The sequence below is a fragment of the Rhodnius prolixus genome, unplaced genomic scaffold (assembly GCF_049639745.1).
Source record: "Rhodnius prolixus isolate KJV_2025 unplaced genomic scaffold, Rpr scaffold_2, whole genome shotgun sequence".
Taxonomy (NCBI): Eukaryota; Metazoa; Arthropoda; class Insecta; order Hemiptera; family Reduviidae; genus Rhodnius; species Rhodnius prolixus.
Genome location: NW_027411592.1, coordinates 40,279,551 through 40,295,839, shown reverse-complemented (window position 1 = coordinate 40,295,839; position 16,289 = coordinate 40,279,551). Strand labels below are relative to the sequence as shown.

The 16,289-nt window shown below is 31.4% G+C and overlaps 1 protein-coding gene across 1 annotated transcript; it reads left to right on the top strand.

The window, feature by feature from the left end:
- Positions 1 to 201: 201 nt before the first annotated feature.
- On the top strand, positions 202 to 12,939 carry LOC141449644 (uncharacterized). The gene is made up of 7 exons (XM_074119244.1): positions 202 to 514; positions 8,122 to 8,274; positions 8,421 to 8,695; positions 9,092 to 9,248; positions 10,009 to 10,323; positions 10,509 to 10,749; positions 12,398 to 12,939. Exons 1-7 carry the CDS (start codon positions 377 to 379, stop codon positions 12,577 to 12,579), a joined length of 1,461 nt encoding a protein of 486 aa, XP_073975345.1. The 5' UTR covers positions 202 to 376; the 3' UTR covers positions 12,580 to 12,939.
- The last annotated feature ends 3,350 nt before the right edge of the window (positions 12,940 to 16,289 follow it).

Genomic DNA, 16,289 nt, shown 5'->3' with positions numbered 1-16,289 from the left:
GAATCGGTTCTCGCATTCATTCTTCTTGTTGGTCATACTTAATTCAATTTATTTCTTGTAATTATATTTACATTTAATTTTCATAAAGAAATTTTAAAATTTTGAGCATTAAAGCAAAGTGGAGTTTGCCATGTGCTCTAAATTCATGAAATAGAGAAGGCTGTGCATTAGTGACCTTTCAACCAAAGGCACAACAGTGGAATGTTAGGAGTGGGGGTTACGCCGTGTTGCTCCGAAGATGAACTGTGATAGAAACAAATACTACTTATCAATTACTTTGTAATACTACCCAAAACGTTACAGTGATATCCCACGTAGATGGAATATAATCTTTCACAAACCTCTAACTATCAGTGTACTTATTATATTTTTTAAAATGTGTAGTGTACCCGCAAAGTTTTATGAACTCTGTCGCCTTTGTTTATCACGCGATGGTGGGAAGCTGTCTATTTTCGATGATGAGGGAACACGCCGAAACTTTCAAGAAAAAATAGTGACGTGTCTTCCTGTAGAAGTAAGTAATGAAAAAATATTATAAGCTAATCCTATTAATAAAATTCTCAATTATCAATGCCTTGGCCTAGATATAGAAATGTCCAGATAAGATGAATTGATAAGAGTTTACCTGGTGAATTATGATTCAAGGCCGAACAGTTTTCTATGGTATATCAGAACATGTGCATTAGAGAGCTTTACAATAAAATAAAATTTAAGAGTGTGATTTATCACTCATAAGTAAATGCTCTTTGCTTTTAAATGGCTTCATGTGGGCCACATGTTTCTCACGTTAATCACACCTTTCGCATCCTAAAAAGTTATTTTACTTTCGTAAAATTTGTTTATAAATGATTTATGTTGAAAAACGAATTGTTTGATTAAGGCTTTAGAAAAATGCATTTCTAAATACAGTTGCTTCGGCAGTGATGGTGTCATAGTTAACAAAAACGGTTAGGTTGTGATTACTAAATTTTACTGGCCTTCTCTCATCTTGCGCTGTTCTCATCTTATGTTTGTGTTTATTTGTTTTGGAAATTAAGGAAGTGTTTTAGATAGTGGTCCCTGGTTAGTGAACAGAATTATGTAATTAGGGTTATGGATGTTTATTTACTCGATTTTACTTAATTTAAATTTATAAATAAATATTTTAAATTTTAGCAAGATTGCCTATTTTCAAACTTGTTCAAGTAATGTTAAGTTCATTCACATTTCCCAGGTATATTTACTTGAATAGTTGTTATCAATATTCTTTTATTGTATGTATTTCTATTTCTTCAGTTCTTTTCACAAGAACCCTAGCCAGGTACACAAAATTATACCTGCTTCTTAGCCAATTGGTGTAGGGGTAATTGTGTCTATCCTCTTTTTGTTTGATTTTTTTTTTTTAACAGAAAAGTATAGATTAAAATATTTCGTTAATAATGTTCAAAGTAAATAATTTTTTAAAAATATAAAGACAATGACTCTAGGAAGTGAATGTGTACTTTCACTTAACATAATTTTCTTTTCCTTATACAATTACTCAGCTAAGAGAATGTTTAAAAAACAGTTATATGCTTCTTTTTTTTTTCTTTTTTTTAATACATTTACAACATTAATAATTTTATCAGAAACTTTGAAGAAATATACAACTTTAAATGACTTATCAAATGTTAATGCTGTATAATAACTTCAAAATAGTTTTTGATAAGTCATCATAATATAAGCATTTACATTGTCATTACGAGCACTATTAATTGTTTTTTATATAATTAGTAATATTTTTTTTTACATTTCGTTACGCTAAAAGTTTTTTAATATTTTGTAGTTTATATTGAAGGACTTAGCCCGAGAACTGAATTCTGTGGCTTGCTTATTAAAACGACAAAAAGTGGAAGTTCAAAAGTTTTAATTTTTAGTTTTTAATTTTAATTAACAGAGCTTAATTTCGAATGTTTTGGCAAATCATTCTTTGAGAAGTACTTAATCATTAACTCGCCTTTCGCTGAAGAAGACTGGGCGCAAGTGCCCTCATGATGATTTCATGCGCCTGAATAATGATAATAATAATAATAATAATAAAAACTCAGACAAAGTAGCAGGATTACATTATAGTTTATATTTTAATAATTTTATTAAAATGATCAAATTTTCTGAAGTACTTCCCGGTACTTGTTAAATATTGGATGTGAGGAATAGAGTGTAAAGGAAAAAAAAAATATTAAAGAAAAATTAAGACAGTGAGACGTTATTTGGGTGCAAAACCAATGTACAGATGTACGTCTTTAGCACCTAAGAATAAAGTAAAAAAGGTCAAAAGACAGCTTACTGCAAAGGGTACTTACATACATACTTTCGATTATCATCGAATTTTTACCTAGCGTTACTTGGCAGCAGTGTCGGTGCAATGCGTTAAAATTGTGCTTTTGAGGGACAAATGACGCCCCACAAATCTCTAAAATCTATTTTCATGAATAGAATTTCAAACTATAGCGTTTTAATTTGAGAATGAAAACATAAAAAAATAGAAGAAAAACACTTAAATGCTCTCTTTAAACTTGGCAACATGAGTATGTGACCTGCAGAAACAGAACAATTCACTGACATCCACTTAAGAAAGGAGCATGAAACATTTTATTCCTCTTATCCATATTAAGTTAAAATTTCACGGGAATTGTTTTAAACATAAGTCTGCCTCAGAATGGTTCCCACAAGGAAATTAAAAGAACCAGTTTGAGTGGTTTTTGATTGGTGAAGAAAATCGGAGGGAAAAAAAAATTAGCTTAACACCTCAAGATGAAGAATCGGTTTCTGAAGATACTCATAATTTTTTTGAAAAGAAAATTTGAAACATGGAACCAGTTTGAATGAATAAGACTGATGGGATTAACTCAGCAGTTAGTGCAATGGGCTACCTCGTAGTAATCTTCTATATTAGTAAAAGCCTCCTCATCTTTCCTGATGTCATAACTCACAAAATATGCTTAGTGTAGCCAATGTTGCAAAGGAGAATTTTCCAAATACTAAATTTAAAAAATTAGATTTAGTAATTAATTTTTTTCTCTTGTATCGTACAAACTTCAATTACATTAAAAACACTGAGAAATTTTACTCAAACCGAGATTGTTCGGATAAACTAATTTTTTCGGAACAGAGTGTCAAAAAACGAGACTGTCGCTGTTAATCCAGGACTTTGGACACCTTAATTGTTATCAATTATATCAGTCATTTATTTCATTTTTTTGCAGTTTAAATTTTTTTTTTTTATGAACATTAAACTTGTTGGCAAAAGTAAAGACTTTAGTTTATTTTGGGTAATTTTTTTTTTTTTTTTTTTTGCGCATCAACAGCTGAGGTCATTAGCGCTCGGAGCTTTTTCCAGTGCACTGCCGGCCTCCGGACAGTGTTCTCTCGTTACAGACAACACTGTCCATCACCGGACAGTGAGCTGTAAGAAGCTCCTAGGAAGAGAAAATCTAAGGGTCAGCAGCTGGATTCGAACCCGGGACCTCCGCGTGGGAGTCCAGTATGCTAACCTCATAGCTAATCCCTTCCCTTATTTTGGGTATTCTTTCGATTTCTCTAAGGTTACCTTTTTACTGACTTCTCTTTGAATCACTTGAGCGTCATTTCGTTTTCAATAATTATTTATTTTGTTTTTTGCTTTTTTTCCCCCTAAAAGTTAGAGAAATTACAGGTTCAAAATCCTTGAAAGATTGGATTCACTTTTAAATAAAAAAATTAAATAAAGGGTATAAATCACCTAACGAATTAGGCCCTATTCGCCCTATCCCACAATTTTCGCACCGGCTCTTACATTACTTTAAATTATTTACCAAGTATAATTAAGCGTAAGTACAGTTACAAAAATCAGGTGATTCAATTAATTCACAGACAAAATTTTAAGGAAGGGTAATTTAAAGTTAAATTTTCTCGCTTTTCCTTTCAAATTTGTCTATTCGTACACGTGCAGTTCTTATTTTTTATTATTTTGTTTCCAAATTATTGCTAGAACTGTACTTCTTCTTACCCTTCAGAGACGCTGAAAAGAAAAGTATTAAGAATGTTAAACCTGAAAATACAAAAGTTATTGTACAATTATTGTACGAAACGCACAAATGAGGCCTTTATAGTTTTGGATATTGTGCCCCCAGGTAGATATCAAAGAAACCATGAAAACGTTCCGACTCAAATCTCCGTTGTACATTTTTTTGTTTTTCCATTCAGTAAATGATTAAAACTATTTAAATCACAAATCTCCCTAAAGCTTTTTTCCTTGAAGAAAAATTATGTATATACATTAATGAATGTATAGTTTTCGTGACCGCAAATTGTTAAACTTAGGATGGAAGATTTGCGAGGAATCGGTCAAATAAAACAACTCGTCTTTTTGCCAACGTTTCGACAAATATATTGTCCTCTTCAGGGCCTGGATTGTTTTGTATTTGTAATATCCAAAAAGACGAGTTGTTTTATTTGACCGATTTCTCGCAAATCTTCCATCCTAAGTATATACATTAAGTTACTATTTTGTTTTTATTAGTATCTACATAATAACAAAAATTATAGAAATTTCTGATAATTTTTTGTTGATACAAATTTACACAAAAGTACGTACTTTAAAGTATTCTTATACTTTTTTTTATAAATAATCCACAATAATTTTATTCATCTAATCTTGATTGAGACAGTTCAGAACACTGAAACCAAAAAGAATACTACAGGTCTTTTGATTTTTTCGGATTTGTTAGCGGATCGACTACCATATCGCTACATCTTTTTTAAAAAAGATTAGGAATTTATATACATTCTCTTTGCATTGCCGACTGAAGACTTTTATGCCATGCAATATTTCTATTTTTATAATGAAGGACTGAAAATGAATTATTATTCTTAAAGTAGTTTACAAATTAATTTGCATATTGAAATTATTTTTATTATTATTAAGGAGAGCTTATTATCAATATTTGTGATCATAGCCCAGAACGAATAAAAAGTAAAAAAAAAACGTTTTTCTATGATAAGATAGGAGTCTCCGAACAGTCTGAGATATCATCGTAAGTTCTAAAATAGAAATTAATAAATCAACATAGAAACTCCAGATAGATCACACAATTTTACCAAATACCCTCTCCAAGTTGTCATCGGGTCTTATTGACATACTTCCTTGATGTTAGGTTCAACAGTCGTTAGCAAAATAAATACTGAAAGCTTATTTTATGTCACAATTTAATTACTAATTAAAAACCAGACTAGCGTTCTTTTCTGAAAATTGGAAAAACCTTCTTTGTGGTAATTAGTATACTCTCCAGGTAGTGATGTAGCAGAAAGTTATCGTGTGATTTATCTTGAAAAATCTTATAAAAACTAATCTTGAATGCTAACTAAATAGATCTTATCATTCTGCGAACGTTGTGCTAGACATTTATTTATCTAGATATTATATTACAGTTCTGAAATTCAAATGAAAATATCATTTGAGAAGCATTCAACAAGAATATGGATAATTAATTTTCTAGCGCTAATATTCACTTTAACCAAGTACTTTAAACTAATCCATACCTTCTATAAGGCTGCTACTAAAGTAGGGTAGACCTGAATGTCTTCATTCTACTTAACATGCGTTTATTAATAACTGTCAGGAAATTTAGAGTTCAGTGTTTGTCACAGGTGGTCATTGTATAGAAAATTCTAATTTGTAAAGTTGCACATCTTCTACACAATAAAATAGTAATTCAAGCCCTACTCTTGTCGCTTAATTTCTCTCAGCCCATGTCTCAAGACTGGGTTCTCTTAAATTAAAATGGTTAGCTGTTCATCGGCAAATATGGTCAATTATCTTTAGGTTGTCGCGATGGCCCGGAAAGTATGCCACACTAGTCGCTCAAGGTTTAGCTAGTGATCCAGTATAATTCTGTGTTCCGGTTTTGCCAGTTGCTTATCCCAAATGTCCCTCCCTTCCCATAAAGGCACGGCTAATGTATAAATCAGCATTAATCCCTTTTCTTTTTTTTTTTTTTGCAATGATATGGTATTATCCTGCGGTTGTAGTGAATGGCGTCATTCCTTGCTAGGCGATATGCCCCTTCATTAACCGTGATTTTGCAATGAGCTTCAGGACCGCACCGTCACATCCGTACTTCCTTGTTCGAAGTTTGAATAATAGCAATAACACATGCATTGTACTCACCACAATCTGTCCTTAACGTAATTCATCGAATTGGCCCTGAAGAAAATTTTCTTTCCTAATAAGTAATGAAACATATAATAATTCTACTTAATATTCTGCCAAATTTTATCAAATTCGTGCTAAAATTTACAGAATTATTAGTAATAATAGTTTAAGAAGAGGTCTTACATACATGAGTACCCTCTCATTGGATGTATGGCTTCAAAACCCCCAAAAGGTACATCTACATGAAATTCCAAATTAAATGACACCTTATTCATAGAAATCGGTTCAACCTGTTTAAGCACTAAGTTGTTTAGAAAAAAGGTCAATAAAAGGACAAATTTTTGAAAATGCCGTTTTTGCTCATTTTTGGCTACTTTTTTCTTGAAATCTATTAAATCCATGCTGTTGCACAAAAAATTACACTTATGAGCGAGGACATGCTCTATATTTTATAGAAAAATTTGACAGTTTTAACTATTATTATAGAAAAAGAAAAAAATTTCAACCTTAAGCTTTTTCGTGCACATTTTGACGATCAGTCCTAATGCAACTATACTACCGCAATGTTTTTTATAATTTACATACATTTAGTTTATACAGAAAATTAAAAATACAAAAAAAAAGAAGTATTTTCTTTCATTAATGATCTTCAAAAAGAATTTAGTATTAAAACTGTCCAGTAGGATAATTGTATATGGGTTGTTCGCCAAAAACTGCACGAAAAAGCGTAACGTTAAAAAACACCCAACTTTGACAATCGTTTTCTCTTTTTCTGTAAAAAATAAAATTTGCCAAATTTTCTTTAAAGTGTTGGACATAGAAATAAGTGACCTAATAGAATTGCCAATTTTAATGAATTTATCCTTAGGATAAGCACTTAAATTTTCTCGGTCCTGCAAAAAGAAAGTTCATATATTTGAAGATTTCTAAGTGGGTTAACGAATATAAAGTTATCGATCATTGCCTTATTCCCGTGATTAAAGGCTGCGATTCGTTAACTTCAAGATCTCACAATGAATATGTAGCAGATTTTTCAAGTATAAGGTACCAACTTAACCATACTCTAAAACACTTCCCATAGACGTCATGATTGTTGATGATTATGAGGAATGTGAATGGTCCTGAATTCCAATGTCGAACTTGTTCATAGAATTGTATATCTTTCGTTATTAAATGAGCTGTATATCTGTATTTTATACATATGGCTTAACCATTTACACCAGTTGGTGTATTTATGAAGCATACAAAGCTTGGAATAAGTTAATGTTTCTAGCCAAGGCATGCAGATAACTAAAAGTTCTTAAAACTGTAATATCACTGTATTTATTTACTAAAACAAAAAACACAAAATTTAATTAAGATATTCGGATAGGGTTTATTAAATCTGAGATGTCAATTGGAATTATATAGCCAATGGGTGGAACAACATACAAAAAGATGAAAACAATAAATTCTAGATTCAGAAAAGAATGAAAATGTGAAGCAAATAAGGATTTTTTTTAAATATTATCTCTAAAAGAGTAAATAACTTTGTGAAATTCTCTGTGAAATAGTGATAAAACCTTCAAAAATGCAGAATACAAAAGACGCTATTGTGAAATGGTACTTGATAACGATATGACCGATAACTCAGAAATTCAAGGCATATCCAGACAGAATTGGAAATTCCATTACCTATCAAACATAAGATTTCAAATATTGATAAGAATCAAATAATGAACGAGGGTGATGAAGTAGTGAACCTAGCTGCTAGATGTCACCTAAGTTCATAAGCCACCTCTTCAGATGGTCTTCCAGCCATTCTTTACAAGTACTTCTGCGGTAGAACTCTCTCGATGAGTTCGAAACAATTTATAGTTACTAGAAGAGATATGGAATTATTAGTATATTGTATTTATTAATCATTTCATCATGCAAAAAGATCTCAAGAAGAGATAATAAACATATTTATTTTTATTTTTCTCTTACAGGTCTCATCAGATGACGATCTTCCTAATACGTTGTGTATAGACTGTATAGCAAAGCTCGATGAATTATACAGATTCAGGGAAATTGCATCAAAATCAGATAATGCGCTCAGACAGTTCCTAGCCTCTCCTAATCATCTTCCAGAAGATGCTACAGTATGTTTTTTTAAAAATATTTTTTTTACCAATACACCCCTTTGAGGGCAGTGTATTTTTTCATTAGCAAAACTTATTAGAATTTCTTTAAGTAAGTGATAACATAATCATCAGTTAACTACATCTTTTTAATATTTTTTTTTCAGGAGGAACTAAAAAGTATTTACATTATGATAGAAAAAGATGAACCTATTCCAGAAGAAGCAACAGATGATGTTGAAGTTATGATGAAAGAAGAGGAAGTGCGAACAATGGTAAACGGAGACGATGGAGATTCAGACTGTGATAGACTAGTTATTAGAACTGAAGACGATTCATCTTCTTTATTGGAGCCCCAGACACAAATATCGGAGCCAGAGTCTCCCTCAAGGAGGCACGAAGAGTTCCTCAGACATGTTGTAGAAATGAATAGTACCAGATTGTAAGTGTTTATCTAACTTTATAATTTCGTGTAGTTTATTAAAACTGTCAGGTAGGACAGTTGTGTAAGGGTTGATCGTCAAAAACTGCACGAAAATCCGTAACGTTAAAAAATACCCAACTTTGACAATTTTATTTTCTCTTTTTCTATAAAAGATAAAATTCCCAAATTTTCTTTAAATATAGAACCTTCCTTTATAATATTTATCATGAATTCAAGCCACCTAAGTGACTTTTATTAAATTTAAAACAAATTTTATCAGTAAGCTCTTTGTAGAACAAAAGGTTTTTTTTAAAGTTTCAAAACTCTCTGATTTTCTGTTATATGTCAACCACTGCTTGTTATTTGCCCAAGGAGTAAATTGTGATTTTTTTTTTTAATTTATTTTTTTTTTAGGACTGAAGCAAATAGTTTGTTAAGATCACTAATGACAACGCCTCAAATGTATTCGGGAAGATCAGTTATTTTGATGAGAGAAGAAGTAAGATGGCCACAACCTAATTCACCAAATGAAGTACTTGCCAATAGAACGAACATGCATTCTCCAAAAAATGTAAGTTCTACAATTGTAATAACTTATAATTGACAGTAGACCTAAACAGTTAAGATTAAGATTAGATTATCGGTGTGGGACCTAAGCCCCACGGCACCGCAGCCAAAAGAGACATTGTGTCATCCCCTTTGGATCTAGTTGATGAAACCTCCCCTACTATAGAAGTGGAAGCACTTTCCCAACTAGTTCTTTTTGCGCTACTATCTCCTTTGGTCTCAAAGATGCAAAGGTTTCTTAGCGCAATCACTCGATTGCAACGCAGTGAGAGGCAGTTTCCTCCTCATCCTGACACAATCTGCACAACGGTACCGAGCTAATAAGCCACTCCTTGAACAGATGACTAAGCCCTTTGTCTACTGTGTAAATATATTGGGGTGTAACATTATACGTAGGTCATGTTCATGTTGTTAGACTGGGATACCCGCAGGGACGCCAAGTTCGCTGAAGAAATGGGTAATCCACTTCCCCCTACGGGGTAACCTAAACAGTTTAACCAATTTTTTTCTATCAAATTTGCTATATTTCGTCTTAACGTTAAAGTTGAATAATGAAGAAAGGGAAAAACTTCATTCGATACTCTAAAAAGGATGTATTTTCATTTCCTCTCTGTTATGGAGTGCTGCGATTGGGTACTCCATGCAGTTTAGTATGAAGAAGATGCGCTTATTCCTGTTGTTTTTTTCTCAACAGCCGTATTACATTTAAGAAATTGCCGCTAACTTTAACTACATTAAATATACATACAAGTGACCGTTTGCAGGCTGATAACGGGACGAGTACTGAAACTCGACCATCCGGAGGAGGAGGCCGACGTAAACAAAGTTGTCCAGTAAAATCAACAGAGGCATCGGTAATTCTATCAGGCGAAAGTGAAACAGTAACTGTTACACCTTCTACCCCTGTAGCTACTAGACCTCCGGAACAAAGGTTGTATCGGTCAGCAGAAGCTATATCACGTCTGTTAGAAGCAGCAAACTATACAGCTTCCGGAGATACAGAGTCTCAAGAAGATGTAAACGAGGAGCCAAACAATTCATGGTGTTCATCAGTAGATAATATATTGCGAAATAATAGGGTAAGTGTTGTGATACGTGTAATAGGCCTGAATTACTGTGACAAGTGTTAAGAATTAATAATTTTAAATTATAATTTGTTGTGAGAGAATTTGGTAAACCTCGAAAATTTATTAACGAGGTATTCATTGTACCGTTTTAAATGCCTTCAATAGTTCAATAGCCATAATAGTTCTGATACCTACAGGTACCGAAGCGTGTACAAGTTGCTTGTAGCAATTGTGGAACCCGCACTACTACCATTTGGAGGAGAAATCCTAATGGCGAAATGGTATGTAACGCTTGTGGGTTGTACTACAAGTTGCACAACGTGAATAGGCCTGCTGCAATGAGGAGAGATACCATACATACTAGGCGCCGGCGGCCAAAATCCGACAAACCTAGATCTAAGAATAGGAATAGTGATACCTCATTCCACAGAGCAGAAAGTAAGTCTTAATTGTTATTTACTTCTTAACAAGCATAAAACTCTGGCGAAGTCCAAAACAAATTCAAAATTAAATTCTGATTTTGGCAACAAGGTGTACTATTTTTGTAAAATTTATTCTGCAGCAATTAACCTAATTCGAACATTATTTGGAAAAAATTAGTGGCAACTTCAAACACCAAGAAATATAACTAGTTCTTAAACGTAGTTGGATTGTTTCGGTTACTAATATTAGTACGTTGTTTTTCATTAGGGTGGAAAGTAAAGATAAACTAAGAAAGCCTGTAATCGCTTTAAAAAGTAATCCTATAGAGGATTTTATCTAGAAAGTCATAAAAAAATAAGAATAATAATGTCTTAGGGTCCGAGTAATCATTCCGTCCCGTTTTAAAATAAACACCTCTCTCTCTAAAATGTAAGGACATAGCCAGCCGAACATTAGCTACCTTTCTCCCGATCAGTACTTTTAGTTAACAGTACATATTAACCATTCTGAATCAGCAGCGATGTTGGACAATATTTCAGATGTTAAATAGTGAGAAATTTTGTACTGTCCGAATCACTTTCTCCAGGACATCCAATTCCAGCCATCCACTTACTTCAAACGCATTGATTCTATTAATATTAATATACTAGAGAAGGATATCAAACAATACCTTTACTAATAGGTGGTAATCAGGGATAGGATTAGCTCAGTGGTTAGCGTATACTGGATTTCCAAGCGGAGGTCCCGAGTTCGAATCCAGCTGCTGGCCCTTACATTTTTTTCTTCCTAGAAGCTTCCTGCAGTTCAATGTTTTGGTGATGGACATTGTTGTCCAACGAGATAACACTATCCGGAGGTCGGCAGTGCACTAAAAAAAGCTCCGGGCGCCAGTGACCTTAGATGTTAATGCACCTAAAGTTACTCGTCATACCTAAGACAAATTCTTGGGTAGACTATGTTACTAAATAAAAAGAGATCATAGTGTTTGGGAACCTTCTAGACCATTTATGTTTTGGAAGCAGAAATTATTTGCAAAATTAGATGGAAAAGTTCCTCGAACAAGAAGAGTTGGACTTCTCAATAATGAAAATACATAGCACCTAATGTTGCAAGTAAAAGTGCAATAAGTTTTCTGCAAGGCGCCACGGTTCCCTTGAGCGGTAGAGGCGAGGTCCGCGAAGCTAAGTATTGTGATTCTAGGTTCCATTGACGGTCTAGATATTGGATTTCGTTTAATGGATAATAAAAGGTATTGCGGATAAAGTATATTTGCTAACCTCCACCGTCTACCACACTGATATGTAGTGGAGCGTAAAGCCCACCTGAAAGAATTGTGTTGAATTCCCTGCTGTCATTTTTATATTTTCTTTAATTTTAACTATTGAACTCTTCTTTTATATTTAAAATAGACGTTTTTCACTTCTATAGTTTTAGTTAACTTTACGTGGCGAAGTCAACTGTCACTGCAGTTGGATATGACAGAATATATGTGGTAGTTTAAACGGCTACAGCATTTATTTGGCAAAACAACCCATTGTGTAATGCATTTTATTTATTTATTTTATTTTTTGAGATGAAAATCGGAGAGGATTGCCTTTTTAAAATTATTTCTACATTGTGAAACTTTTGTTAATCAGGCATTCATTCAGTGTTACTTTTTTAGAGTCTCCCAGTGAATGTGCGAGCAGTGGAGGGAATTCTGGGAGCGAGGAATGTGACGATATGCTGGCAGCATTGCGTCGCCAAATTCAACCACAATTCATGATGGCTGCTTTACAACAACATGTTGTTGCAACGTCTCCCAATCAAGATAAACCTCTGAATCTTGTCGCTGGATCACACTAGCTGCCATCGTTACTTTATACATTTAATAACTACCCTTCTCTTTTCCTACCTCGACTATGGACCAATCGAGATGATTCATTGGGAGCCTAATTTTTACTGATTTTTTCGCCACAACGCCACAGATAACTTATTTGTTTCACTTATGAGTTAAGGTGATTGAAATTTTCATTTATTATAATTATTTATACTTTAAGAAAATTATGTCTATTCAAAACTCATACGTTATCACACACATCAGTGCCGGCTAGCTAAAGAGATGGTCACTTAATTTTTTTTATTGGCCCTTTTTATTTTGATTATTTCGGGGAACTGGATTGCTGTGGTCCGTTGAACTAATCTTTTCTGGGGAGATATAAGAAAAGAAGCTTAGAATTGATGTGATTGCTGAATGTAACTAAAAAAGCGTTCCAATGAAATCGATCTGGTTTAAGATTGGCTCCTTGTTTGTATTGCATATTGACAAATAATAAAGTAACTAGAGTGGTTTTAATTAGATTTTTGATTTTGATTTTTAATTTTTTTATCTTTTAAAACTTTGGTAAGCAGTATTGTGTATATTTTAAAAATTATTTGTTACTAACAAAGAGACCATTAATTTTTTTTGAACTACTCATAAACAAAAGCCTTTAAAGAATTAGGTTTACCTGTTATTTTCTAAAACTTTTATGAATTTTTATTATCAAATTAATTAACAATTACAACTTAGGACACAGCAGCAGCTCTTCGTTGATCTTTTAAATTCAGTTACTTTAAAAACATTTAAAATATAAATGAAAATAATTTTTGGGCAGCTCAAACAAAATACTCATGTTTTTAAATAAGTATCTTAATCATGACTATATTTATTTAATTTTTTACTACTTTTTTTAGCCAAAAAGATTATAAACAGAATATTTGTAAACTACAAAGTATCTTAATTTCTTTTATTCAAAATTTGTTTCTCATGTTGTTAATCTTAACTTAATCTTATCTTCTTTCACACTTAACACACAAGTGAAACATATATTTAGGTTTTTTTTTTTGTTTTTTTTTTTTAAGATTATCACTGTCACCCTTGTCTTCCTTTTGAACAATTTATTGCTATTATTTTATTTGGGGATGTTTTATTTTGTTTTTGTTTTTTAAATATAATGCATAATATTAATAATACATGGGCTGTGTGAATTGTATTGTTAAAAATCAAAAGTTGTTTGTCGTATTAACAAAACAAAAAAATTTGATTATTTAGAAATTCTAAAGATCTGCTTCAATATTGATCTGTATTAAGTTATTAGTGGGTAATATAATTCTCCTCTTTTTTTTATTTTAATTTTTTATTTAAATAAAAGAAAAATGAAATGAATCTCTTCAAGATTTGAAAATGTATTCCTCTATTTGTGGTTTATCAATGCGATTGTGAAATAATAATTTTTCAAGTTACTTTTGAAAAACCATTAAGTAGTTTACATCTTTAAATTTATTAGGACATTTTAGTTTTGCCAAAGACTAAAAGGAAAGAAAATTAATCATTTCTTTTCTACATAGACAGTGATAAGAATCTTCTTTTCTTACATATTTCAGTTATTCCTCTACAAGGAATATATATTTAAAACAGAAAAAAAAAATGAATTCATAGAAAATAAACTGCCTTTTTTTTATTTATTTTATTGATGTAATTTTAATAAAAGGTACAATCCTGGGATTTACTTTTCACTATCATTAAAATAAAAGGAATTCTTTCGTCCAATAAACAGGTTGTGTTAATTCATTTAGTTTTAGATTGTATTTGATATTAGATCTTAATAATAAATCATGTGTAGCATGTAGGTATTACATCTACGTTAAGGCTCATGTATTTATCCTAATTAACATTTTTTTTGGTTTTGTTTTATAATAAGAGCTATGCATTGCGAAGGTTAAAGAAGAGTTTGGTACATTTTTTTTTTAAATGTGTAATCTCGATAAAAAGTATGTTTAGTTTCAACTAGAGAAATCTGATAATTTTTTAAATTGCTATTTTGTTGGCTAAATGGAGTTTAAAAGGTTCAGTAATTCCTCATTACTTTTAGATAGAAAGGTTTGACTGTGAGTTATCCTAGAGAAACTTACTAGATTATTCATAAATAATTAGCGTTTTTATTTTACTGTGTCCAGAGAAAATCTTATTATTTTTTGCGAAATTCTTCTAATGCATTTGTAGATCAGAAGGATATTTTAGCTCACAGCGATTATCTGACAAAAATTAAGGTCAAATATAAAACTCAAACTCATGTAGGCGCTTCGCTTTCATAATCAGAATTATCATTGTTACTCATGAATTTCTTGTGACTTGTCTCGAACATACTTCTCGCAAAGGCGTTGTCTAGAATTGATTATTTTCAAAGGTTTAGTATATCAATGACAATTTCTTTAAAGCTCTTGTTTTTTTAACACATACGCGTCCCTGCTCTCTTTAAAAGGTACGAGCATTGAATGAACGTGCTAGAATTTGCTGTACTGAAACATTTAACAATGGTAGTTTAAATTGGAGGATATTTTTTTCTGAATTATTTGCTGGAAATAGTAGCGACAAAATAATAATAAGAAATTAAATAACATACAACTCTTCCTCCTGACAATTTGAGGTGGCTCTACTGTTGTCATCATAGGATCTGGTTTAAAAAGAATAATAAGTTTACATAAAAATATAGTTAAATTTAATTTTTGTCCCGCTTAATTACCCTTTTTTTGCGATTTGATAAAGCCATGAATGAAAATATTAAGATTTTTTTTTTACTTTTCTGAAATACCTTTGCTATTTATTATTTCTACCTGCACTTAGTTTGTTCTGATTTAGTCCATAAACCTCGGTCTACTGATGACAATTTATTGTAAGATTCCAAGAAATAATTTCGTTTTTTCCAGATTCGCTACAGTCGTCCATTATTTTAAATCACTTCAAATTTTGAGCTAACATCAATTATCTACTTATAATTGCCCAAACTCTTTTTAAAACAAACAAATAACTTACATTGTTTCATTGTCTGTATGTTCATAGTAACCTGGCACAGAACTGCATATTTACTTCTCACAATATCAATTTAGTACAATATGTACCTTTTAGGTTTTGATTTTTCATTATTTTTTGAAAAAAAACCCTCGCATTGCATTTTTTTACCTATACTTTGTCACTTTTTCAAAAAAAGAATAATAAAAAAAAAACTTAGAAATAAAATTTTCTAAATACAAAAACTATTTTTTCAAACAAGTTTGTACAAATTGTTGGAATTTTGTAATGAATGAAAAACATTTTTTTAAAAAAAAGGTAAAAAAAAAATGTTGATTGTTTTGTTTTGTATATAGTACTGCATGTTAATTCATATTTTTTACTAACCTATGTTAAAACTTGTTACATTGTTTTTGATTGTAATTCATTCTTACAGTAATGATCGTAAACTGTAGACCAACAAAATTATTTTGTTTGAAATTAACAAATCACTAAATTTTTTTAACTGCTTTATTTTATTTGGACAGTATTAATTTGATTTGTTTGCTTTATATAAGTAATAAAGTAATACACGCCTTATAATTGTTACACTGATTGTAAATAAATAATTAAGAAACAAATTATCATCAGTGGTTTTGTCATAGTAATTACGATACTCCTTCAGTATAATTCTAACAATACTACTTATCAACTACTTAGTTTCTTTTCATTTGTAATTATTTCGTCCTTAAATCATTGTTCCTTG

What these genes read in the sequence shown, in the direction of transcription:
- LOC141449644 (XM_074119244.1), top strand. Translation starts at nt 377, where the DNA reads ATGTGTAGTGTACCCGCAAAGTTTTATGAACTCTGTCGCCTTTGTTTA. An exon ending in ACATGCATTCTCCAAAAAAT is followed by an intron (nt 9,249 to 10,008) that starts GTAAGTTCTACA and finishes GACCGTTTGCAG; the next exon opens with GCTGATAACGGGACGAGTAC. An exon ending in ATATATTGCGAAATAATAGG is followed by an intron (nt 10,324 to 10,508) that starts GTAAGTGTTGTG and finishes TGATACCTACAG; the next exon opens with GTACCGAAGCGTGTACAAGT.